We start from the raw sequence: 26,364 nt of genomic DNA, 5'->3' as shown, positions 1-26,364 counted from the left end.
TTGGCCTCCATCTCTTTCATCTCCTGCAGTCCAATTTAATTGAGTGATGTCCTCGCTACGGCATGTTGCTCTTTGGACAGGAGGGTAAACTCATTCTGTCCATCACTGCATTTGCTTTCTTAAGGGCCTTACGAAGTGCATGCTGCTCAAGTAATTAAATGCAGGTCATGTCCCAGCTTCCCCTCTCCAGCCTGTCTGAGGGCACAGTGGGTTCTTTCTGATAGCTAGTTCCTGACCACATGATTTTGGGAAGCTGGCTGGATTGCTTTTGTTTGTTTCATTATTGCATGTGACACCTCGGGCCGCCGGAAGCCTCCAACCTCAGAGAGCCACGGATTCAAAGTGAACAACTGGAAGGCATTTGGTTTTCTGAAGGTCCCTAAGTGGAGATGCAGAGAAACTGGAGAGGCTGGTCCTGCTGAGGGACTCAGAGCGGACTGCTGGTTGCAGTCAGTACTTTACATGTGTCAGCCTCCTTTCACGCTAGGTGACAAAATCCTGCATGTCAGCGCTCCTGCCCTTCCACTCCGGGCTGGAGTGGACTTGTCAAAAATGCAGCAAACTGGGCATGGGGGATGGTGATTGATAAAGAGCTTGCCTTGTAAGCGTGAAGATTCGAGTTCAATCCTCAGAGTCTGCAGTTAAGATAGAGGTGTGAGTGTGGAAGTGTGTGCTGGAGAGAGGGTTCAGAGCGTCCTCGGCTCTTCCATAGGACCCAAGTTTCATTCCCAGCACCCACATCTGGGGGCTTACAACTATCTGTAACTCCAGTTCCAGGAGTATTCAATGTGTCTAGCCTCTGGAAGCACTTGCACTAACATGTACATACCCCCACAGAGAAATACACAAACACATAGTTTAAAAAATACAATTTTAGAAACATCAGCGTGCTGGTGCATGCTTGTAATCTTAGCACATGGAGGGAGATAGTGAGCTCCAGGGATCTTTCAGTCTTCACCTTCACAGGACCTGAGTTCAATGCCCTGAACTAAGGTAGCTCTAGTGTCCATTTTAAACAACAGAATCTGTCTGGGGAAATCTGGAGTGACTGTAATGAGTTTAGATTTTAGTTTAACCCAAATGCTGATTCTGCACATTACACAGATTCGTCATCTTTAAGTGATGCCCCAGATGAGCACTTTAAAATAGATGCAACTTTGTGTGAATTCTCTATAATACAGCAAAATCTGATAGCTCTATTAATAGGCAGCCTTTGGCCTTGGGAAGGCGTGATGGCAGGTTTTTTAAAATTCATCATCTCTGCATAATTAGTTGTGAATCTCTAAATATTCAAGCTGAAGAATGAACTGGGAACCAGGGCCCTCATCGCTCAGTGTCCCTTTCAATATTGTCCTACAGTCATCATTTCCTTGTGTTTTTCTAATTACTGCAAAACCAATTGTTTTTAACTCAGCTGCCCCAGCTCTGTGTAATTTGTTGGCTGTAATTACCTTGAAGTGCAGAAAACGCACTTCTTATTCAGCAAACTGGAGCTTGACGAGGTGAGCATCGTCAGGTGGCCGCGAGAACCTAGTCCAAAAGCTTTGCTTATTTCCCTTAACCACTGCATTTTGTGTACATGGGTTGTGAGAAACAGGGAGTCCTCTTCAATGGGCCCCATATCGTAGTGATCTATAGACTCCTGTAGCGTTTGATTTGAAGATTTGTATGTGCATGTGGATGCTTGTTCATGTGTAGGGTGCTTTTGCATGTACGTACATGTGCACAAGAGCATGTAAGCCAGAGGTCAACCTGGAGCTGTCCACCCTGTCTTTAGAGATGGGGTTTCTTATTGGCTTGGAATGCACCGAAAGCTGGGCTGGCCAGTCAGTAATCCTGAGGGATCTGCCTGTCTTTGCCTCTCCAGCTCTGGACTACTAAACTGTCAGGTTTTTGTTTGCTTTTTTAAACAAGGGTTCTGGGTATTGAACTTGGGTCCTCATACTTGCATGGCAAGCACTTTACCAACTGAATCATTTCCCCTGACCACAGGGCATCTAGTGTAATACAGGAAAGTGAAAAACAAATGAAAAAACAAACAGTAGTGTGGGGAAGAGCAAAAAGCCAGTGTATACTTTAGGGCCCTTGTTAGAGAAGGACTGGATTGGATATTTTTCCCAAAATGGTACTTAAAATTTTAATGTATGCATACAAATACTAATTTTTAATTAACATTGATTCATGGATGTGGTAGAATATTATTCTAAGGTGTGCTATTTTGTTTATGTTGCATTTGTTTAACTCTGTAAAGCTGTGACACTTTGCCTATCTAGATATGATGAAGAGATGATGGTCTGATAAAGAGCTGAAAGGACAGTAGCGAGGAGAGAAAGAGAAATAGATGGGGTTGGCAGGCAGAGAGAATAAATAGGAGAAAAAAGAGGAGAGGAAGGAGCAAGAGAGAGAAGAAGGAGGACACAAGGGACCAGCCACTCAGCCACACAACCAGCAATGGAGTAAGAAAGGAAGATACACAGAAATAGAAAAAGGTGAAAGCCCAGAGGCAAAAGGTAGATGGGATAATTTAAGAAAAGCTGGCAAGAAACAAGCCGAGCTAAGGCTGGGCATTGATAATTAAGACTAAGCCTCCATGTGTGATTAACTTGGAGCTGGATGGTGGGCCCCCCAAAGAGTAAAAAACAACCAACAACACATGGGGGTGAGAGAGAGATCTTAGCGGTTAAGAGCATTTGCTACTTTTACAGAGAATCTGGGCTTGGTACCTAGTACCTGCAACTCAAGTTACAATGGATCTGACATGCTCTTCTGGCCTCTGTGGGCAACTGCATGCATGTGGTATACATGCAGGCAAGATACTTATACACATAAAATTAGTCAGTCACCATAGAAGAAAGGGCAAATCACTGTAATTGCAAGAGGCAGAGGTTGGAGAGGTTTGGAGCAAAAACAATGGCTTCTGGACACTAACTTGCAGTGGTTGCCTCCAAAAGATCAAGACAGTTGACATGCTAGCATGGAGTGGAAGAGGATTTGGGAACCCTCTACCCCTAACTGTGGAGCTATGGACAGTTGATGGCTTCTGGAGAAGAGAGTTTGTTTTCTTTAAGGGTGTAGTTCCTGGTCAATTAACCATGTTCCAGTGGGTGGCCTAACACTCAAGAGTATATGGGTGGCACTCATTGAAGAAATGGGTTAGTTTTTAAAAAGACAGCAGGAAATTGGGTGTGTGTGTAAAGAGGTGTGCTGGATCTGGGAGGAGTCTGGGATAAATATGATCAAAATACATTGTAAAAATTCTCAAGGGATTAGTAAAAAATACGTTTTAATCTTAAAATTATATTCTTAGACAATTTCACACATGTACACAACACAGTGAACATCTTCACATCCACTCTCTCCCATGTCCCTACCACCCTGTCTACTGCTAACTCCTCCCCTCAAATCTCTCTCTTATGTACAAGTCTATTCATTTTGTTCTGTGACCCACTGACCAGGGGGCCATCTGAGTGACTACAGTCGGGAGCTAAAAGTATTATTTTACCAGAATTAACTGAGAATGTCATTACAAAGTGTATCTTAAAATCAGTATTAATCAACATCAATGAACATGGTTCATGAGCCAGACATTTATTTACTCAATAAGCAGATTTTTATAGCATATCAGATCTTGCACGAGGTCTTTCTCTGAGACATGACACTATCCTTTTCCGGAAGGGGCACAGACTCCCAAACCCTTGGCGATTCCCGTAAGTGAATCCAGCTCGGTGAACCTTGAACAGTCAGTGTCAAGTTAGGGGTGCTTGATTTCTTCATCTATAAAATCAAGACAAAACATCTCTTTCATAAAGTTCTCATGAGGAACAAGTGAGAAAAACTGAAGAAGAAGCCACTGGCCTTTCACAGTCCACTTGCCAGTACCATCAGGAATGCCAGAGTCTGTGGACTGGGATGCAAAGGATTCCACTGCATGCTGTACTAACAGAGTGAAGGAATTCAAGGAGGAATAAACAGTATCTTCCATAGAAATGGAACAGGGAGAACATACTTAGTCCATGAGCCTCGGGTGAGCCAATTTTTATGCAAATGTAAGTATCCTTGCTAGAGTGTCCTGCTACCATTCCCAGAGGGAAACCAAGGGTTCAAAAAAAAAACAAGTCACATTTCTCGGGCAAAGCCCCAGGGCAAAGGGGGAACTGGACCTGGCTTTGCCAGTTTGTTTGGTTTTTCCAAAGCACCGAAAAGTGGAACTACAGCATGATCCAGCTATGGCACTTCTGAGTGTTTACCTGAAGGTCTCCACGTCAGCATGGCACAGAGGTACACAGGCATCAGCGTTTACTGTAATATGACTCACTATAGCTAAGTTATGGAATCAATCTAGGTGTCCAACAAAAGAGGAATGTGGTCTACACACATGATGGAAATTTTCTTAGCCATAAAAAAGAAGGACGTTACGACATTTGTAAGGAAATGGATGCATCATGAGAGAGATAATCACACTAGGTAAATGAAGCTCTCCTTAGAAAGACAAATATCATGTATTTTCTCTTAGTTTTAGTTCTCAGGTTTTATACAGAAATATAAACTCATGGATGTATACATGATGTGAGAGTATCTAGGGAACACAAGGCACGAATCTGAGGAGGGAAGGGTAAGTAAGGAAGTATGGGGGGCATATGCTCAACATAAAATGTATACGTGTGTGTGTGTGTGTGTGTGTGTGTGTGTGTGTGTTTGAGCCATGCCCTGAAGCACCACCCCTAGTGAGGTAGCTGTAGCTGTTACATCTGTCTATGACCTTGACGTACCTGCCCCTGGGGTGTGGCCACCGGGGACCCTTATTAAGACCTGGGACGCATGTATGCAGTTCTCTCTTGGCTACCTCGTGTTTTGGATGCTGAGATCTTGGACCAAACAGATCAGTGGGGGACATAGCTCAGCTTTCCCAGACCCTGTGATAAATCTCCCATGGTTGTGAGTTAACCCCCAAATAAATTCCCTTGATTATTACGCTGACTCTGTGGATTGCTAGTGATTTAATCCCAATATATATGCATGAAAACTTAAAATGAAAGTAAAAATTCACTTCGTTGTGGTATGATCGCCATACAACAAGGTGTATATATTTTAATATGTGCAGACTGATGAATTTGGAGGTCAGGTCTCCTGGGAGACTGGATTTTGTAAGTCATGAAGATGCACTGGAAAGCTTTAAGCAAAGGGATCATGTCATGGCATACTGCATTTGGAGGAGAGTACATTGGTGGCAATGTAGATAAGGAACTGACTGGGCCCAGGGCAGGTAGATGGGGAGACAATGGGGCCATATAACCCAGCTGAGGACTCAGGCTGTGTCAGGGGCGGAGGAGGTGAACCTGAGGCAGAGCTAAGACATGTGCGGGATGGACGCTAGCAGGACTTTGGAATAGCCAAAATGGGGTGAGACCATGAAGAGCCAAGGACACTGTGGGAATTTCTAAAGTGATGGTGCATGGCATTTATTGGAGATGAAAAGCCTGGGAGGCAGGGCAGCTCTCTATAGAGAACAAAGGAGATTCAGCTTGGATTTATTTATTTATTCATTTAATTTTTTTTTTGGCCTAAGCTGGCAGGGCTGGTGCTATGACTTGGACATGGATTGTCTCTCAAATGCCCATGTGGTAATGGCCTGGTAACCGACTGGATGCTGTTGGGAGCTGGTGGAAACATTCAAGAGGTGGTGTCTAGGGTGGTTTAAAGTCGTTAGAGGCATGCCTTGAAGAATCAGGATCAAGGGAGCCATCTCCCTCCCTTCCTTTCAGATGAGGTGAGCACTCCTGCCCTATCCCAGGATTCCTGCCAGGATGCACTTCTCCATAGTCAACACCAAGAGAGGCAGTTTATCAAGGACTGGACCTTTCTTCTTTGGAAGCTGATGATAATGACGACTTTGGTCTTGGAGTTAAATGTTTAGCCCTAATGTATTAGTGCTCTACTACTGAGTTACGTCTTAGCCCCAGAACTCCAGTTTTGAGACGGAGTCTTAACTATGTTGCTTGGTCTGTGCCCTTATTCTTGGTCCCCTCAGCACTGACCTCTGGAGTAGCTGGGATTACAGGTGTGAGCCACCCTGCCTGGCTGTCTGGCTGGCTCTGTGTCATTTGGTTGCAGTAACAGAGAGTTGACTGGCAGAAGAGCTGATGATGGTGAGGGGTGGCCATGTGGAAGAGGCAGGAGCTCACCAGCAGCATATTCTGCTTCCTTTGATTAGCATGTACTACTTAACATAATGGGTTTCATCATGGCCATTTCATACATGTATATAATGTACTTTGACCACATTCAACCCCATTACCCTCTATAGCCCCCTCTCGCTCCTGCTGATCCCTTTCCTCTTCCCAACGAGTCCTCTCTCTACTAGCATCTGCCCCCACATCTGTTGATTTTAACTAGGGTTTCTTGCATGTGGCTGAGTCAGGGGTTACTTAGAGATGCAGGGCTGAGGGGATGCTTGCAGGAACGTGGATGAGGGGTTATCTACAGGAGTGTTAGTGGCGGGCTAGTTACTGGAATGAGCATCTTACCATTGGTTAGCCCACAAAAGAAAATGTTTCTCCTTTCTCCAACAACCATTACCTTCCTACAGACCATCAGACGGGGGTGGGGCCCTGTGACCTACGTCCTTTCCTCCACAATGGAACACTGACATGCCCAATCTTTTGCTGCGAGTTATCACAGCTATTGGTGGTTCAAGAGCATATTATTTGCTTTTTAAGTAACCCAGATGCAGGGGTTCCAGCAGAGTTAAGACTCCCTTCCTCTGGTCTTTGCATCCAGAGGCGGGGCTCTCCTGCTGTCCCTCTCCATTTCTTCCCTCGGCTTACATGGAGCTGCTCTGGTCCGCCCTCTTCCCTACCTCCTCTGCGCCTGCAGTCCTCAGTGCCCGAGGCCCTGTCTGCACATGTGGGGAAAGAATATTTTCTCTTCTCAGCTGGCAAAGTAGAGTGGGTAGCTCCGTGGAAACAAAGCTACAAAATGACTCTCTGCTCCCTCACCCACTGGGCCACCTACTCAGTCTCTGGAATCCTGCGTCTGTGGGCAGACTCTGCTAACAAGTGGACTCTTAACATTTCTCCGTCAAGCAAAAGAAACCAACTTTGGAAGAAAAGATGCGTGTTTGCCTTGGTGCCTTATGAGCAGGGAGGCAGATAGGTTTTGTCGCATTTGACATAATACAAGGAAGCGAGCTGGCAGGCTGGGCATGTGGCTCAGCTGGTTGCTTGTGCCACTATGAACAGCATGCTTGTGAAGTTCAACCTCCCTGGCTAGCTTTCTTTTTGAAGCAGGATTGGCAATAGAAAAAAAAAAAATCCTTCTCTCTCAGTACTTAAAAATATGTATATTCCTAAACACAAAAATATAACCTGCTCAGTCTGTATAATGTTACTTATAAGTATGTATTTTGGAATATTTATGTGTACACACACACACACACACACACACATGCATACACCATATATTTAACAGCAGTTAAAGACAGAAAAAGAAGCCATGCTTTGAAAGAGCAAGGGAAGGTACATGGAAAGGTTTTGGAGGGAAGAAAGAGAGGGGGGAAATGATGAATTATAATCTCCAAAAAATATTTAGAAGCATGTATATTCAGGGCTGGGGATGTAGCTCAGCGGGTAGAGTGCTGGATTAGCGTGCCCAGAGCCCGGCTTCCATCCCCGTCCCACATGAACCAGGTGTGGTGGTGCACGCCTGGAATCCCAGCCCTCAGGAGGTGAAGGCAGTAAGTGAAAGAGCTCAGGGTCATCCTAAACTACAGAATGAATTCAAGACTGGTCTGGGCTACATGAGATCTGTCAGTCAGCACTTCCTCACAGAGGAACTCTTAACACACTGTGGTCTGCTGTCTGCTTTTCTGTGAATCCACCCTGGGTTGCCAGAAACATCTTAATGATGCAGTGGAGAATCATGGCCCCATGCATTCAGTTTGTGGAACATCTAAGAATCTCTCATTGATCTGAATCCTATTGCTTTGTTCCTTGCTTCTTAGAAGTCATGAGAAAAGCAGGTCACATGGTCCAAATGCACAGAACTGTGAGAAGAACAGAACAGTCCTTGCCGGTTTATCACTCTCTTTCTGTCCCCAGATGGAAGATGGCCTTTAAGAAGTAACCAATTGCTGACTGCATAAGCTTCCAGTTTAATATTAATTCTGAGTAGAAGTTGAGCCATAGATAAAAGTTTCTATGTTGCTATGAACTGGATGTGGACTGGACCCCTCATGACCATGCCTACAGTTGGTGTGTTGAGGGGTGAGCTGGTTAATTTTAACTGAACTTGACAGAAAATATGATTACATGAGGAGAGAATCTCTATGAGGAGAAGAATTATTTAGAACAAGCTCACCTGTGGGCATGTCTGTGGAAGAATGCCTTAATTGTTAATTTGATAGAAGAGCTTATTGTGGGGAGCAGCATTCCCTAGGCAGGGGTTCCTGAACAGTGGAAGCGAGGAGATGCAAGGAAGTCCGGACCCAGGGTTTTATTCTCTTTGCTCTTAACTGTAGATATGGTAACGTTTTAAGTTCCTGCCTTGACTTCCTGCAACAATGGTCTACGATCTGGAAATGTAGGCCAAAGAAACCCTTTCCTCTCAAAGTTGCTTTTTGTCTGGGGTATTTGTCACAGAAACTGTAGGAGGTTATGGAGTGTTTCAGTGGTAGAACCTGGTGGAGCCTGGATGCTGGAGGTGGTTCACCGGGCTGCTGTGCGTGTGGATCTTTGAAGATGCTGCCCAGCTCTGGTTTCAGCCTAGCTCTCTCTTCCTTGCAGCTGCCACCAGGTGAAGAGGTCCCAGCTGTAAACTTCTGCTGCCTTGGAAAGGAACCACCCACGCTGCCCTCCTACTACCGTGGACCATAATCCCTTGAAACTCAGCTGAAATGCACCGATTCTCCCTTATATTATTTCTGTCCAGTATTTCATCACAGAGATGAGGAAAGTAACTGATACAGACTTGGTAAACCCATGTGAAGATTTGATTTAAAATCAAATCTATCTCTGTAGGGTTCAAGAAGCTCAGATTCTGCAATCAGGACAGACAGGTAGATGGTACCCCCTCACCTGGGTCTCAGTGGTAGCATCTTCACCTCTCCATCCTGAAAGGGGCCCACTTGCCACTGCATCCTCAGCAGAGTCAAATGATGGGCCAGGCTGGGTCTTTGACTCTGCTTCATTCTGCTTTTGGAAACTGTTTTTTCCTAAATGAAGGAAGGCATGTTAAATAAAAAACAGACTTTCATTGACCTTTGACAAATTCAGGAAAGGAGGGAGTCATTTAAAATAAAGGTCTGAATATAGGGAAAGTTGCGTCTCCTGACATTCTGCTCCCCATTTGAGTCTATATTGCCCAAATATTTGCATAACTGTGTATACGTATCTACAGAGGAGACCTAAAGCTTATTGCCCTGGGATCTGACGTCTTTCAAAACAGGTTGAGACTTTCCACATTAAAACGGGTTCAGCAAGCAAACCATAAGGAAACAGTAAGGTTATCTTTCAAACGATGTTGTTTATCAAATAATGAACACATCTTGGAGGCTGCTGAGGTTTAAATGTGAAATGGTCCCCATAGGCTCATGCATCTGGGTACTTGGTCCCAGCCGGCCATGCTGCTTCAGAAGGTTCTGGAACCTTTAAAAAGGTTGTGCTTCACTAGAGGAAGTGGGTCAGGAGGAAGAGACCGAGAGGCTTCATAGCCTGGACCCCCTTCCGGTTCTCTTTATTTTCTGAGTGTGTATGCGATGTGACCAGCCAGCCTCTTGCTCCTACTGCGTCTCCTCCTGTCTGTTCTGTCTTCCCACTGTGACGGGCTCCATCTCCTTGGAACTGTGGACCCAAATGAACCCTTTCCCTCTTAAGTGCTTTAGTTTTATCACAGCAATGAGAAGAGAACTTTGGAGGACTAATACTAGATCCCTTACGAACTGCCATGGAAAAGATCTGATTTTTCAGCCTTTCCTAAACATCATTGAGCAGTGGATCCTTGTTTTCCATTGCTGTTTTTTTTATAAGACCTTTGTGTATGTATATATTATGTGCTGAGCATATTCTTCCTTGCACACCCCGACTCACCTTTTCTAGCCTCCCCTCACTCCTGTTAGTTCCCTTTGTGCCCTTCCACAGTTTGACTTTTACTTTTAACACACACACACACACACACACACACACACACACACACACACACACACACGCATGCATACGCCCCCACATAATTTTATGTATCTACAGAAAAGTCAGAAGAAACATATGATATTTGCCTTTCTGAGATGGGCGTCATTCTCTTAGTATGCTTATCTACCGTCGTATGCATTTTGCCACAAATGACATGACTTTGTTCATCACAAGTGAACCAATTTCCACTGTGTATACAAATCACACTGTGTATACAAATCTGCTGATGGATACCTAGGCTGGTGCCACAGCTTAGCCCTTGTGACTAGTGCTGCAGTGAGAACAGATGTACAGGGGTCTCTGTGATGCCTTGTTTCGGAGTCCTTTGGAGACATATCCAGGAGTGATATAACTGGGTCATATGGAAGATTTAGTAGTTTTTGAGGGATCTCCACACTGACTTGCACAGTAGCTGGACTGTTTAAATTCCCACTAGCAGTGTATCAGGCTTCCCTTTGGTCCACATCCTCATCAGCATTTGTTGCTACTTGTTTCCTTAATAACCTTTATTCTAACTGTGGTAGGATAGAATTTTAATGTGTTCTGACTTACAATTCTCTGATGGCTAGGGAAGACGAGCATGTTTCTCGTGTGTTTGTTGTTGAAGCTGAAGGATCCTAATGATGACTCTCTTTTAGAATGATCAAGGAAGGTGTTCTGTAAGTCAGCATCCTATTGTGGCATATATATTTATAGCTATAGATGGACACACACACACACACACACACACACACACACACACACACAAATCGATATAGATATGGAACATCCGATGAAAACATACATGAGAAGAATGGAAATATTTTCAGGAGAACAATGCAACCAGAAATAAATATTAAGCAAATTGTGCCAATCTCAGAAAGACAAATACTGTATGTTTTCTCTCATATTTTATATAGCTACACAAAAATCATGTATTTAAGAGGACATAAAAATAGAATGGGCTACCAAGTGAGTTCCAGGAAAGGCGCAAAGCTACACAGAGAAACCCTGTCTCGAAAAACCAAAAAAAAAAAAAAAAAAAAAAAGGGAAAGTATGTAGGAGGTCAAAGGGGACCAGTAGGAGAGAGAAGAACGGGGGGGGGAGTTTGAAAAAGATCAGGCACAACACACAATATATATACTTGTATGAAAACTTTAAAAAATAAGTTAAAAAAAAACACCCTAATTATCAATAGGACACGCCACACAGTCCTCCATAGCAGTTTGCTTGATTGAGAAAATTTGGCAATTAGACTTTTATTAACACTGTGAGATGTGTTCAGATGCTTCCATGTTTGAAATGGGGTTAAGGAAAGGCCACGTTCAACTGTGTAAATCATACAGGAAGTGGCTGTTGGGAAGGAAGGAAATGAAACCCGCTTCCCTTTTCATTCCCGAAACTTATGCACGGCATAATTTTCCACCTAACAAATGGTCACCAAGGAAAGCATCAGAAAGTAGCCCTGCTTCCGTGGGTGTCATAGACTGGAGACTTCAGGGTGGGTGACCCCAAGATGGCCTCCTGTCTGCTCACCTCACTGTCTCCCATATACTACCTTTTTACAACTCTTTGTGACAATTTAATTAAGACACAACCCTTGGGATTTGGATGCAGTGAATATAAGTGGCAAGATCAGAACAATCTCCTTCCTGTCCCCTTCTTATGAAGCAATTCAAAGCTTGTGGTTTCTATTCAATTTGTTATAATGACAGTGTTTAATCATGGAGTCTACTCGGCAGCCCGCTGCCGAATTGAGGTCACACATGCGACTATTCAGGCATAGAGCACATAATCTATAACTAAGATTTCGCCCCTGAAGCTCTGGAGGCTGGGCCATTAATTAACACTGCACTTATTTCAAAAATAATATGCATTACGGCCTTTAAAAATGTAACCTTGGCTGGGAAGGAGCGCAAGTCCTGATGAGGCCCCTTGGCCATTGCTGTCTCTGTGTGAAGAATTTAGTCACAGGAACAGTCTGATACATCCATTCAAACATGTTTAATTAACAGCCTTCTTGTCTAAGTTCTCAGAAACCTGTAATATAACCTTCACATGTGGCTCCTTTCCGACCTTCTAGCCATAAACAAAAGCATTGTTTCAGAGTTCTAGCTCATGTGCTAATACACATCTTGTCAGCGCCACAACCACACATGTTAAGAATTATTGAGCATCATCCTGGTCTGCAATAAATATTTTTAATCGAGGGGACAATGGAAACACTTTGACCCTTAGCTTGGCCTCGTCTTTACTCATAAAAGCGTCTTTCCATTGATTGCAGCCAGGTCTCGATGGGAAGGCAAGTTACTTTCCTCTTCAGTCAACACACAATCTGCTGCTGATCAATCAAACTACGTCTTTATAGTTTAGCAGCATGTAAATGTACAGTAATAAGATAGAAATATGTCAGGAGACTTACAGTTTCTGCTTAGAGGACGCACAACATTCTACTTACATCAGTGTGTTGGGGCTAAATTTTTCTATATTCAGTTTATCCTTTTTTAAAAGATGTCTTTTATTTTTAATCATGTGTGTAGATGTGTCTCTGTACAGGCATGTGCATGAGTGCAGCACCTTCAGGGGCCACAGAGGGTATTGGATCCTCCGGAGCTGGAGTCATAGGCAGTTGTGAGCTGCCCAATGAAGGTTCTGGGAACTGAACTCGGGTCCTCTTCAAGAGCAGCACACACCTTTAACTGCTGAGCTGTCACTTCAACCCCTATATTCAATAAGGCCTACATGGAGGTTTTTTTTAAAGATAAATCTCATGAATATATATTTCATGCTTTTGTTTCTTCATCAATTTACATAGCCGTCTATTGGTGTGCTGTTTCCTCTTATGAATGCCCACCCCTTAACATAATACTATAAGTTCATAATGTCATTTTGTTAATTAGTACATGTGTGTATGTTTATGAGTGTGTACGTGTGTGTGTGTGTGTGTGTGTGTGTGTGTGTGTGTGTGCTCTGCTGTGTGGAGAATGGATAGAAAATTTGGGTGTTGTTCTTCAGACACCTGTATAGCATCTCTCACTTGGTGTTTACTGATTTGTCTGGACTTGCTGGTCAGCAAGCCCCAGGGATTGGTCTTTCTCTAACTCTCAACACTGAGATTGCAGACATGTTTTTTCACATGGGTTCTAGGAATTGGACTAGAGTTTTGCTAACGTAAGCTCTTTACCCACTGAGCCATCTTTCCAGCCCCTGATAAGGTCTCATGTGTGTTGTTCCACTTTTTGGTTGAGGGTACGCAGAGATTTCCATAAATCTGCATTTTAGTGGGGCAGAGGTCACTGGGTGACTTGTCTCCTGCTGGGTAGTTTTACATGCTCATCAACAAACATGCTATTAAGGTGGGAACAACTTCATTGGAAAGTAGATGGCACTTTACCTGAGGAGGTGGGCTTGGGAAGGTGACTCTGCGGACGCATCCCTCTGGCCGTCATGCTGGGGTCCGATATGGAATGGATGATGGCGGACTCAGAGGAGTTCTGGCTCTCTGTGGAGGAAGGCACTTCACGTTCCAGGGTTTGGGCTCTGGCAGAGGAAGCTAAGCAAGGGGCTGGCTGGAGAGGCGGGAGGGGTTCGGTGTCCTCTGGGGAGCCCGGCTGGCATATGTATCGTCCCATTGAGCGGTTTCCTGAGTCTGGGAGAGGGAAGGTTCCAATCCCACTGTCCAATGTTCTCATCTGGCAGTTTGATTCTAACATAGAGAAAAACAGGGAAAAATTAGAGCGGGCTGACAGAAAATAGGAAAACAACAGTTGTTCTTTGGATAGGATCTGGAGGAAAGGAGGCAGCCAGAGGGAGGTACTTAGAAGAAGAATTTACATAAAGGACTGGTAAGACGGCTCAGTTGGCAAAGACACTCCTCTTGGAAGCTTGGTGACCCGTATGTGCCCATGGAAAGGTAGAAGGAGAGAAAAACACTCCATAGACCTGTTCTCTGTCTTCCACATGCCCACTGTGGCATACATGTCCCTCCCCAACACTGTGTGGATTCACACACATGATGATGATGATAATAACATAAAGGAAAAACGACACACTTGAAAAACAGTGTACTAAATATCCAGTGAGATGGATGAATATGAAAGTATCTCCTTCACATAAGGAGGTAAGAAGAAGGTTGGCCCATTACGGGTGGCCACAGTTGCACGCCCATATGCACTAGACAGTTCTCTAGGGTGTCGAGAGAAAAAGGAACCATCATTAGAGACCAACCATTATTTTTGATTATCGTTATTTCAGTCTGGGGCTCCTACAGCTTCAATTAGGTGAAGTTTAATAACGGAAATAAAGTGTGTAATGAGCACACATAACTGACCCGGGTGATGTCCTGACAAAGGGGATGGCATGTCTCTTGCATGAATTATCACCACTCAGTGGCTGACTCAGTCCCAGCCTCTGAAGTGGACAGTGAGGACAGGTTATTCCAAATGCACTTAGGGGTCAGAGCAGCAATAACCATGTGATACGTGTGTGATAGACACCTTTTCAAGAAGGGCTACTCTGAATTACTACTTTATGCAGTGACAAAACTCATCACAGCCCTTTGTGTGTGTTCGTGTGTGTGTGTGTGTGTGTGTGTGTGTGTGTGTGTGTGTGTGTGTGTAAGTGAAGGCCAGAGGTCAATGTCTGGTGTCTTCCTCAATCATGTTCCACCTTATATTTTAATTTATGTGTATTAGTGTTTTTGCCTGAATGTATGTACACACACCATGAGTGCAGTACCCCTGGAGGCCAGAAGAGGGCAATGGATTCCTGGGAACTGGAGTCGTAAGCTGCCATCTAGGTGCTGGAAGCCAAAGCCGAGCCCTCTGCAAGGGCAGCATTTGCTCTTTACTGATGAGCCATCTCTCCAGCCCCCTTCACTTTACTTTTTGAGACATGGTCTCTCACTGAACTTGAGGCACATCCATACAGCTAGACTAGCTAGCCAGTGAGCTCCTCTTCCTCAGTTTAGTTTACAGCTGTTTCCACTCCTGGCTTTTCCCATAGGTTCTGGGGGATCAAACTCAGGTCCTCATGCTTGAATGGTAAAGCATTTTACTAAGACATCTCCCTAGTTCCACCTTTTGGATTTTTCATTCCTTCCAGACAGCCCAGTATTTTTCTAAATCAAATTAAGCTAATTTTTACCACACATATGACAAATTCAGTACATTATATCTCATCTTCAGAAAATGTTTTTGTAGAAAACTTCTGTCAAAAATTACTTCTTATTTAATTTCTAAGATGGAAATGTGGTTTATAAAAGCTAATGAGATAGCCTCCAAAATCTGGTAGTAATGTAGAGTTTCTGCTCATATGGTAAAAACTTCAGAATGAAATGTCCTTGTTATCTGACGGGGCCTTGCAAGTCTAGAAGTGGGTAGGAGATACAACTCAGCACTGTTTGGACATGGAGGGGGGTGGAACGGCTATGGCATAATCTTTGTTTTTACTGGCTACCATGTCTCCAGTGCTTTATGGCACAGTGGCTTGTGGTATGGCTGCCATCTGAGTTGGGGGGGGGGACGTCTCTGCACAAGAGTAGGATACAGTTCCTTGTAGGCTGCTCCAAGTATTAACGTTTGCTCTTTGACTAATCTCTGGAATTTAGAATGGCGCCTGTCATACTGAGGGTAGAAAAGGGACGGGATCATAAATGGTAACATGGGTCAAACGCTCAGTGTGCTGATGACGTATTAGGACAGACCCGAGAGGCAAACAACGTTATCTGTGCCGCATACAACCCCACTTCATCATCAGTTAGTAGCAAACTCCAATATGCCCATCACCCCGCTCTCCTCCTTAAACGTCTTTGTTGTAAGTAGCAGCAAACTGAAACTTTTCTTTTCTTTTTCATTTTTGGTTTCTGTGAGACAGGGTTTCTCTGTGTAGCTTTGGAGCCTTTCCTGGAACTCGCTCTGTAGCCCAGACTGGCCTGGAACTCACAGAGATCCACCTGGCTCGGCCTCCCGAGTGCTGGGATTAAAGGTGTGCACCACCACCACCTGGCACACTGAAACTTTTCTAATACAGAGGGAAAAAAGACAAAGAAGGTGGATTCTCTAGGACCTGGAAATTTTAGTACTTCTTTGGAAATACTAGGAAGCTGTGGTGACTTCACTCAGAAGTATCTTCCATAGGCTTAGGCACCCCCACACTTGGTTCTCAGTAGGTGGTGCCATTTTGGGAGGTTACAGAACCTCCGGGAGGTGGAGCCTTGTTGGAGAAAGTACAACGTGGAGGTGGCTTTGAGTGTTAGTTGTCTTGTCCCATTTCCAGGTCACTCTCTCTGCTTCCTCCTCTGACGGTTGAGATGTGAGCTCTCAGCTTCTCTGTTCCCGCTGCCATGCCTGTCACTTGCTGCTCTGTATGGTCACCATGATGGACTTTTATCTCCCTGGAACTGTGAGACCAAATAAACTCTTCCTCCTGCAAGTTGTCTTGGTAATGATACTTTATTACAGCAACAGCGAAGTAGCTAATGTAGAAGCAGAGTTCCTGCATGAAGAGGGGCTTCCGTCTTCACAGGATACCTGGACTTCACAGCACAGCTCCCATCTTCAATGTGGTGCCGTCCCCCGCCTCCATACACCATGGGATCTGGTTCAGCTATGGGCTGTGGGGCCCTGACTCCTATGGCTGAGCTTTGAGAGGTCATTTTCCCTCCTAAGATCAGAAGGGTAGAATTCTAGCCTTCTCATTTCAGGGCCTCCACCTGGTCAGCTTTACTTTCAACTCTCCTTATAGATCATTTCCTGTGGTGGTCTGAATGAGAATGGCCCCTATAGGCTCGTATATTTGAATGTTTGGTTCCCAGTTGGTGGACTGTTAGGGAGGATTAGGAGGTGTGGCCATGTTGGAGGAGGTGTGTCACTGGGGGGTGGGCTCTGAGGTTTCGAAAGCCTGCCATCATGCCTTCTCTCTCTCTCTCTCTCTCTCTCTCTCTCTCTCTCTCTCTCTCTCTCTCTCCTCTCTCTCTCTTTCTCTCTCTCTTTCTCTCCTCTCTCTCTCTCTCTCTCTCTCTCTCTCTCTCTCTCTCTCTCTCTCTCTGCTTGCTGCCTGTGGATCAGGATGTCAACTCCCAGTTCCTGCTCCAGCGCCATGCCCACCACGCTGCCTGCTGCCATGGTCTCCACTATGATGGTCGTACGGATGGACTCACCCTCTGAAACTGTGAGCAACCTATGAAATGCTTCCTTCTGTAAGTTGCCTTAGTTAGAACAGTAACTAAGACATTCACCATTTTTATTTTCTCTCCAGTTAAGGAGACTCTATGATTGCTGAGAGAGATGATGAGTTCTCTGCATAAGAAGACATTGTCAGGAGTCTGTCCATCTGTCCATCCTTCCTTCCCTTCTCCCTTCCCCACATTCCTTCTTTCCATATAACAATCCTCGGCGTCTTAGTATGTTATGATCCCAAGGCTGGCTGGTAAGCCAACTGAGCCAAATTGGTGAGCTCCAGGTTTAGTAAAAGTCCTTGTTATTTTTTTTTTAAATTGATAGGGGCTAGAGAGATAGCTCAGTAGTTAAGAGCACTCGCTTCTTTTACAGAGGACCCAGGTTCAATTCTATCACATGGCAGCTCACAACTGTCTGTAACTCCAGTTCTAAGAGATGTGACACTGTTGTCTGGTATCTACTGGCCCCAGGCCACACATGGTTCACAGACATACATGCAGGGAAAACACTCATACACACAATAAAAGATGATAAAGTAGAGAGAAACTGAGGGATCTATCTGAAATCAAACTCATGTCTCCCCATGTTTATGCACATATGTGCACTTACACACATACACACACAGACACAACAAAGGGACATTATTAATTTTCTTTTCAGTGATCCCCACCCCTTATGCCTGACTCTTTCTGCTAGGTCTCTAGTAAAGACCTTGTAGCTATTGTGGATGATAGAACAGAACAAATTTGGGGTCCAAAACAAAAGAGTGATGGAACTCTATGTAAGTGCCATTCCGAGGACTGGAATTTTCTGGAGTCTGCCCCCTTATTTCATTTCCCATCAGCACACAGTACTGCAATACCACAATCTGTAAATGGGGCTCTTTGAATTCCTAAGTTCTCTGAGGACTATGTGTGCAGACAGACTCAAAACCCATTTGCTATTAACAACTTTTTCTTTTTAATTTCTAAAATTCCCAGATGCCAACTGTGGAGGATGTGAAGGTGTCATTTTTAAGAACCTATGAAATGAGCTGTGGATAAGGGCTCAGGCAGATGCCAGAGTTTCACCCTCAAGCAAATTCCTTCTGAATGCATCCACCTTGGGCAGCCAGAATTGTATTGAAAGTGCTGATGCATCTTTCTGTAGTTTCTTTAAAGCACTATTAGTTTCCTGCAGTTCACAAAAAAATATTGTAACTTGAAAAAATGTTGGATACTGTACTTCTGAGGCCAGTTATTTCCCCCTCTCAGAGAATTATAAGAACTCATAAAATAATTAAATGGCTATAGTCAGAACAAAGTTCACAGGACCAGGCTTGCTTGGAATCTCCAATGAGTTGGTTTGGTCTTGCCCTAGACAGATGTCAAGTTCATATCTGTATTCGTGAGTGTGGCTGCCAAAGGTGCCTTGCTAATGAGTTCAAGGGTTGGGTCATTCAATGTACCGGCAGGCTTCAGTCCTCCAAGGTCACCAATTACATCTCTGACCTTGGCTGACCCTCCCACTTATTCCTACTGCCCCATTTGTCTCCTATTGGTCTCCAAATGCAAGCTCTCACACCTGTCGTCACCACCACCAACCCCCACGAGTCTCTCGGGACCACTTAGGACATGGCAGCCCAGTCATTTCAAAGCTGAGGTTAGAACGAAAACCACACGAGTCCTTGACAAAAATCCCACTTCTCAGGACACTGGTCACGTGGGCACTCTTCATCTTGGCACATCTGGGATGCACTGAGGCTGGTCAGCAGCCGGACACGGAGGAATCTGACAAAGGAATGGACTCAGAATCTTCTGTTCCTGACACAGTGAACACACTGGGAATGTCTGGTTTGCAAAGGGATGGATGTGTTTCCCTTTCTCAGAACCGGATACGGGCATTTCTGAAAGGACCTCTCTAAAGTGATCCAGCTTAGGAGTCTCACCTGGCACAGACTTCGGGCGCGACGAAGGAGGTGACCTTACTGAAAAGGTCAACAGCAGCTCAGGGGCAGTCAACAGAGGTCCTGTCGGGGATGGTGGTGGGGAGGAGGAGGTTGTGAGAAATGTTTCCCATGGGGTTTCTTCAACTGTCAACTTCAGGTATGACACACAAAATCCCCACTTGGGGGCTGGGGAGACACCTCATCAGTAGTGCCTGCCGGGTTAGCATGAAGATCTGAATTTGGTGAAAAACTCGGTGTGGTGGTACAGAGCTGGGAGGGTGGAGACAGGAGGACCCCTGGAGCTCACTGGCCAGCTAGACGAACCGGTGAGCTCCAGGCTCATGGAGAGACCTTTTATCAAAAAATAAGGTAGAAGGCAACGGAGGTAGACATCCACTGACACCTCTGGTCTCCACATACGCAAGCTCACACACACCCACATGCACACATTCACAAACCACATTGATGTGTACATGCACCACACACACACACACACACACACACACACACTAAACATACACGCAAATCAATAAACAAGGTGAATCTGAAGACTCAGAAGAATGAAACAGGAAACCATAGACTTTGGGTCTGGAAGGACTGGATTTGCAGGCCTGCTTGGTGTTTTTTTTTTTTTTTTTTTTTTTTTTGCTGATTTTGAGAAAATAAAAATCAAGGGATGTTTGACTTTCATAATCAGAGTTCATTTCTTTACATCCGTCTGGGAGGGAGCTGATGATGCAGCAGTGCTCACTAAGTCTCCGTTAGCAGCCTCAGGCAGGCGGGGACAGAAGCCTCCTGCAGACACTTAACCACCATATAGTCAGGCCATCCAAAGCAAACCAAGTTGTCATCCTTGAAGCCAGGGTGACGCCACAGCAGCTAGGTACATTTTACTAAACAACCTCTCTATTTTATCTTTTTTTAATGTGTTCTTTAAAACAAATGATTTATTCTTTATGCGCATTGGTGCTTGGCCCGCGTGGATGTCTGTGTGATGACGTAGGGTCCTTTGGAACTGGAATTACAGACAGTTGTGAGCTGCCACGTGGGTGCTGGGAATTGAACCCGGGTCCTCTGGAAGAAGAGCCAGTGCTCTTAACCATGGAACAAACCTTAAGCAATTGTCTTTTGGTAACTATATCCTTGGGAATGAGCTCATCAGGAGTATGAAGGAGTAGCTGATGAACAGGGAGCAAAGGACCCATGGTAGGCTGTAAGCTGTCTTGTGTATAAAAGTGAAGGGGCCATTTTCTTGAGAGGTCCATTTTGGAGCCAGTACGTATCCTCACCATTATTCACAAAACTCAAACAAATGATGTTCGTGGCATTGCCTTTTGCATAGACTTGGGATGTTACATCAAACAACTAAAGGTTAGCTCACATGATTTGTAGTCAGTGACCTGTCACCACGTCCTGAGATCCCTTACCCAAATAGTTTAGGACCAAAACTGCTTCCAAGTTGTTTTCAATATTCACTTAACCTTTTAGGTGATTCTCTGAAAATTCAAAATCAGAAATACTCCCAAATCAGAACATTTTTGATATGCGCATATATGTATGTTCTGTGTATATACATGTTCGATGTGAATGTGTTTGTGTGTGCAGGTTGTCAGAGGACAGCCTTGGCTGTTGCTCCTTAGGTGTCTTCGCCCTTGTTTTTGTTTGGTTGGTTTGGTCTGGCTTTGAGACAGGGTCTCTCACTGGCCCAGACTGCAACAATAGCTAGGCTGTCTAGCAAGCGAGCCCCAGGGAGAGACAGAGAGACCTCTGTCTCCCCAGAGCTGGGATTACAAGCCTGTGCCACTATGTCTGGCTTTTCTTTTTAAACAGCAGTTCTGGAGACTGCACCCGGACCTGATGATTACGAGGTGAACACTGTAGACTGAGTTGTCGCCTCAGTTTTTGAACCTAAAACTTTTGAGGATGATATCTGTATTTCCAAAGCCTGAGAAGCATGTTAGAGTTTGGCTCTCACGCTAGGGAGGCCTAGGCTATGATTCAGTGCAGGGAGCTAGTCACTTGTGGATTCAAATGAATTACATTACTAATGATTTTCTCTCTTTAACCCCCAGAGATCCCAGGAAAACAGAAAACATGAAACTTAAATCTCTCTCTTTTCACGATGAAAACTTCTGCTGTATCTATAAAACTCTTGGCTGAAAACCAGGTGCCGTGGAGGTGGAGGACCCTGAGGTTTGCTGAGCAGCCAGCCCAGCACAACAGTCAGGGACCCTCTTTAAATAAACAAGGTGGGCAATACTTGAGAAATGGCAGTTAAGGTTGATTTCTCACTTTCCATGTACACAGGCACGCCAAATACACAATGAAAATCCATCACAAGTCAACAGCCAAAAAGAGTGGTTTGTGGGTGCTCAAGTCTCAGAACATCCTAGTAATTGGTGTGCTTTCCTAACTTGCCTATAACCTGAGTGGTCATGTACGTAAGTCTTGGTAAATGCCAACTCCAGGTTTGTACACATCTTTAAGCCACATGGTGTGGTGCTGGCAATAAAAAACTTAAACCACAGATGGGGACACAGATTTCTTTATTTGCACATCTCTCTCTTCATCTGCCTGGCTGAAATAAGCTTAAGAAAAAAAAAAAAATCCAAACCAGTTGCCAAAACCCTATCTATTAAATGGAGGTTACCTGTTTTAAGTTTACCTCACAGTTTTGTCAGGCAATACAAAAAAAAAAAAATGATTAAACTGATGATTCATCTCCAGTCATTTGGTAACTTCTGGCTGTGGCATGAAAACGACCTTCTAGAAGGTTAAATTCAATGTGATGGCTTGAGATGCATGGAAATCCTCCCCAGTCTCTAAGTTCAAGCAGGTTTAAGCCGTCTGAGGTTTGGAGAACATTTAAGAGAATGTGAATGTGTTTTGTGATCCTTTGAGCTTTCTTTGGCATGAAAAACACCAGATGCTGGGAATTTGGTTCACTACCGTATAGGGAGCGAGCATAAGCAAAAAAGCCGACCATTAAGAGGAAATTAAACATTAAAAAGAAGGAAGTAAGAAGGCTCAGCAAGTCAACGTGCTCTTAGCACAAGCCTGATGATCTGAATTTGATCCATGGGACACGCAAAAAGCCCCATACAGTAGCACACATCTATAACTCCAAGATTCCTTCTGTGAGATGGGGCATGGGGACAGGAGGATCACTCAGAAGCCCAGGGATCAACTACCCCGGGGTACACAGAGCAGCAGAAACAACAAGAGAGATCTGGCCTGCAGAGAACTGACCCCCGAAGTTGTCTTCTGACCTCAAAATACATACAGTGCAAGGCGTGTGCTAATACATACACTCAAAGCGAACAATTTATATTACAAATTTTTGAAGGAAAAAAGTGGAGCATGAAAGCCCTTTGTAAAGTCGAAGGGAACGTTATTTTGAACAAACATCCAAAAGCACCACCTGAAGCTGGGTCAATACCCTCCAAACCTGATATTCATGGGCAGTAGCATCACATAAATGATTGTGGTAGGATGTCATGGAAGGATATAGACTTAAAAAGGTTAGAAATGTGTTCCCAATGGCCATGTAGACCTTGCACTCAGAACTCTTCCTTGTATTTATATATATAATAAGAGCTTCAGGCAAAAACTCCCTTAAGGCATATTCCTTTCTGCTACTGATGAATGGCTTCTGATATAGTTATGTGGGTGGCTAGTCTCAGATTTGCTATACAACTCTGAATCTCTATTGACTTTACTGTTTCTTTTGTGTGTATGTGTTTATGTATGGAGGTATTTGCATGTATGTATGTACATGTGGGCAAAGAGGCCGGAGATCCACACTGAATGTCTTTCTCATTCTCTCTCCACCTTACTTTCTGAGACAGATCTCTCACTGAACCCCGAAATTTGCCAATTTGGTTAGACTGGCTGCCTAGCAAACTCCAAAGACCTTCCTAACTCTGTCTCACAAGTGTTGGGATTACAGGTTTGTACTGAGGTGGCTAGTGTCTACATGGTTGATGAGGATCAAACTCAAGTCCTCATGCTAGCTCAGGAAACATTTTACCAAATAAACCAACTCTATAGCCCTTGGATATTTCTTGATCTTGGAAAATTAAAGATTGAACTCTAGGCTATCATCCCTTCAGACTGAAAAATACTGAGGTTAGCTCCCAACCCCTTAGAAAACAATGCCTATACATCTATGCAATATTCACCAGGGTAGTCAAGTATAGGCTAATGGACTTTTTTTTTTTTTTTTTGTGGTACTCCGTCACTGACCTATGAACAGACTTGGATCCTAGATGCCTAGATCTCTCCTTTAGTGAACTGTCAACTAGAGTGTACAGTTCTCATGTGTGAGAGAACAGCATGAAGCTCCCTCAGCTCTCTATAAAATACAGGCTACCATACCCCTTCCACTTTCCCACCCAGAGCAGAAATCTTGACGTTCCTAGCATGGCATTTTTCCTAACTGAAAAAAATCAACTTAAATAAATTTAGTGGTTTTTTTTTTGTTGTTGTTGTTTTGAGACAGGGTTTCTCTGTGTAGCTTTGCGCCTTTCCTGGAACTCACTTGGTAGCCCAGGCTGGCCTCGAATTCACAGAGATCCACCTGGCTCTGCCTCCCGAGTGCTGGGATTAAAGGTGTGTGCCACCACTGCCCGGCCAAAATTAGTGTTTTCTAAAGTGTGTGTGTGTGTGTGTGTGTGTGTGCGCGTGCGCGCTCACACATGCATGCATGTGTGTAATACAACATGCATGTGGCGGTCAGAGGACCATCTCAGGTGTCAGCCCTCAACTTTCACCTTGTTTGAGATGGGGTCTCTTGTTTATACTACATATGCCAGGCAAACTGGCCTAAGAGCTTCTGGGAATTCTCCTGTCTCTACCTTCAATCTTGCTATAGAAGAGCTGGGATCACAGATATGTGTTGCCCTATCTGGCTTTGTCTGGGATCTGGGGAGTTGAACTCAGGTCCTCCTGGTTGGGAAGCAAGTGCTTTACCTACAAAGCCATCTCCTCAGTGCCCAGTAGAATTCGTTCTAAGGTACAGTACAGATGTGGAACCACAACGGTTCGTCCCAGCCCTGCCCTTGTTCATCATTTTTCTAATTGTAGAAAAGCCAATTTATCCCCCCTTTTCTTGTTATCCCCTTATCTCTTCTTAGCTTCCCCGCCCAGCAACCTGATTATAATACAGCTGTATCTGTGCATTCTTTTAATCAACTTTCAAGCTGGAAGATGTTTTAAAGGTCTAGACTAATGATGTTTACTGATTCTACACTGTGCACAAACTCATTACATTCCCACACGAGTAAATCGTGGTTTCTCCTTGGTGAATGTACAACATTGCTGTCCTAAAAAGTTAGCCTTGTTTCCATTCAGTTCATATTCTCTCTCCCCGCTTCTCCCTCCCTCTCTCCACTCTAGTTGTCTTGACAAAACAAAGTGAGAAGTGAACAGTTATCTAGTTGAATCTGATGGACACTGATGGCTATTATGCGTAATTCTGCCTCTCTAAATCTCTTGCTCTCCATATCAAGCTTGATGCATCCCATAGACATTTGCCTCTACTTCCCATCTCACCTGCCTGCATAGCATCTGCTTTGATAAAGCACATGAGAGAAGAGAGGAAAGAAAATGAATTAGGGGTGGGATGCTGTGGGAAGGGATTTAAAAGAGTTTATTTGGCAAGAAGCATACAAATCAAGAGGCATGCAGAGATTTAGACCTGTTAAGTCGGCAACTAATAAAAATGTTAACTGATGATTTCACACACACACATACACACACACACACACACACACACACACACACACACAATGCATATACACATTCATACTCAAGCCCATACATATACACATATATACAAGCATACACACAGTATATATATGCACACATACACACGTGGATATACATATGACTAAACATGTACATACATAGACATATCCATAAACATCTATACATGAATACAACTGTCGCATTCACATACCCACACATACATGCACATACACACACACACAAGCTATACTATTGTCTTTATAAATTGGACAGCAGGCTGCACAGAACTTGATCTCCGAATCAAACTGTGGTGAGATTGTAATTTCTTCAGACAATTGCCTGGATTTGGTTTCTGAACTTTGAGAGAGAATTCATACAGAGCCTGGAGGTCTTGTCAGATTGAAGAGATAATGCAGACATTAAGGGAGAAGGGACCTGGCAGCTAGGATTGGCAGAGCAAGGCACTAGAGAGGAAAGCTGGTAGCAGCGGTTTCCCTACAGTCTTGTCCGAGCGCAGCACATGCGTGAGGTGAAGCTCAGATCACTGAGACAATTACTGTGAAGCAGTAGGTTGCATACTTCCCGGAGCTCACACAAGAACATAATAAGATGCTTCTACCATCTGAAGAGGTGAGGCCTTTCAGTATGAGGAACACAGAATTCGAAGAAGGGTCAAGCCTCAGGAGTGAAATTAAATCGTACTCAGAATAAAAGCTCTTTAGACCTGTCATAACAAAACTTGAATGCAAGCCTTGGAAAAAATAAAACTTACATGCTAGTACGCAAAGTGTACTCCAGAACAAAGTCCAACAGTCTACAGAAATACAATAAAGTGTAATTCACATTCTCTGGGTTCCAATTAAAAATCACCAGGTGTACAAAAGAGCAGGTGATTGGGATTCAGAGCCAAGGGAGAATTAAACCAGAACGAATAGAAAAAGGAATGATAGAGGTAAGGAAGTTAATACACAAGAACTTGAAATGGTTATTTTTAACACTATAAAATTATAAGGAGATGCAAAGTAAAAGTTGCACACAATCAAGATGGATCAAAATAATAAAGACAACCACATGGAAATCATTAGGATGTGAGCTATGTGAAAATGAGAAATACACTGTATGGGATTAGTAACAGAGACACTGGATACAGTTGAAAGAAACATCAGTGAATTTGAAGATAAGTGGTTCAAAATAAAACACAGAAAACAAAGGCAGGAAAAAAAAATCAGAAAACAGCGGTGTCAGTGACCTAGGAGTCAACACTAAGTAAGTAAACAGGCTCTACTGGAGCCATAGAAGCAAAGAAATCAGAGGAAAGAAATGAAAAATAACCACAGATGTTACCAAATT

At 44.0% G+C, this 26,364-nt stretch overlaps 1 protein-coding gene and 1 long non-coding RNA gene across 2 annotated transcripts in view; one reads left to right on the top strand and one right to left on the bottom strand.

Annotated features, from left to right (window-relative positions):
• Positions 1-26,364, bottom strand: part of Nckap5 (NCK associated protein 5) — a 788,185-nt gene that overhangs the window by 52,226 nt on the left and 709,595 nt on the right. Inside the window, exons 11-12 of the mRNA XM_059280499.1 lie at positions 13,556-13,867; positions 9,072-9,208 (exon numbers count right to left, since the gene is read on the bottom strand). Of these exons, the coding sequence (XP_059136482.1) occupies positions 9,072-9,208; positions 13,556-13,867 (449 nt within the window). The remainder of the gene's footprint in view (positions 1-9,071; positions 9,209-13,555; positions 13,868-26,364) is intronic.
• On the top strand, positions 10,733-16,593 carry LOC131925209 (uncharacterized). Its single transcript, XR_009383174.1, has 2 exons — positions 10,733-10,840; positions 16,438-16,593. It is a non-coding gene; the product is annotated as an uncharacterized LOC131925209 (long non-coding RNA).

Source organism: Peromyscus eremicus, chromosome 15 (assembly GCF_949786415.1).
Source record: "Peromyscus eremicus chromosome 15, PerEre_H2_v1, whole genome shotgun sequence".
NCBI classification, from domain to species: domain Eukaryota; kingdom Metazoa; phylum Chordata; class Mammalia; order Rodentia; family Cricetidae; genus Peromyscus; species Peromyscus eremicus.
This window is presented reverse-complemented; position numbering and strand designations above follow the sequence as displayed.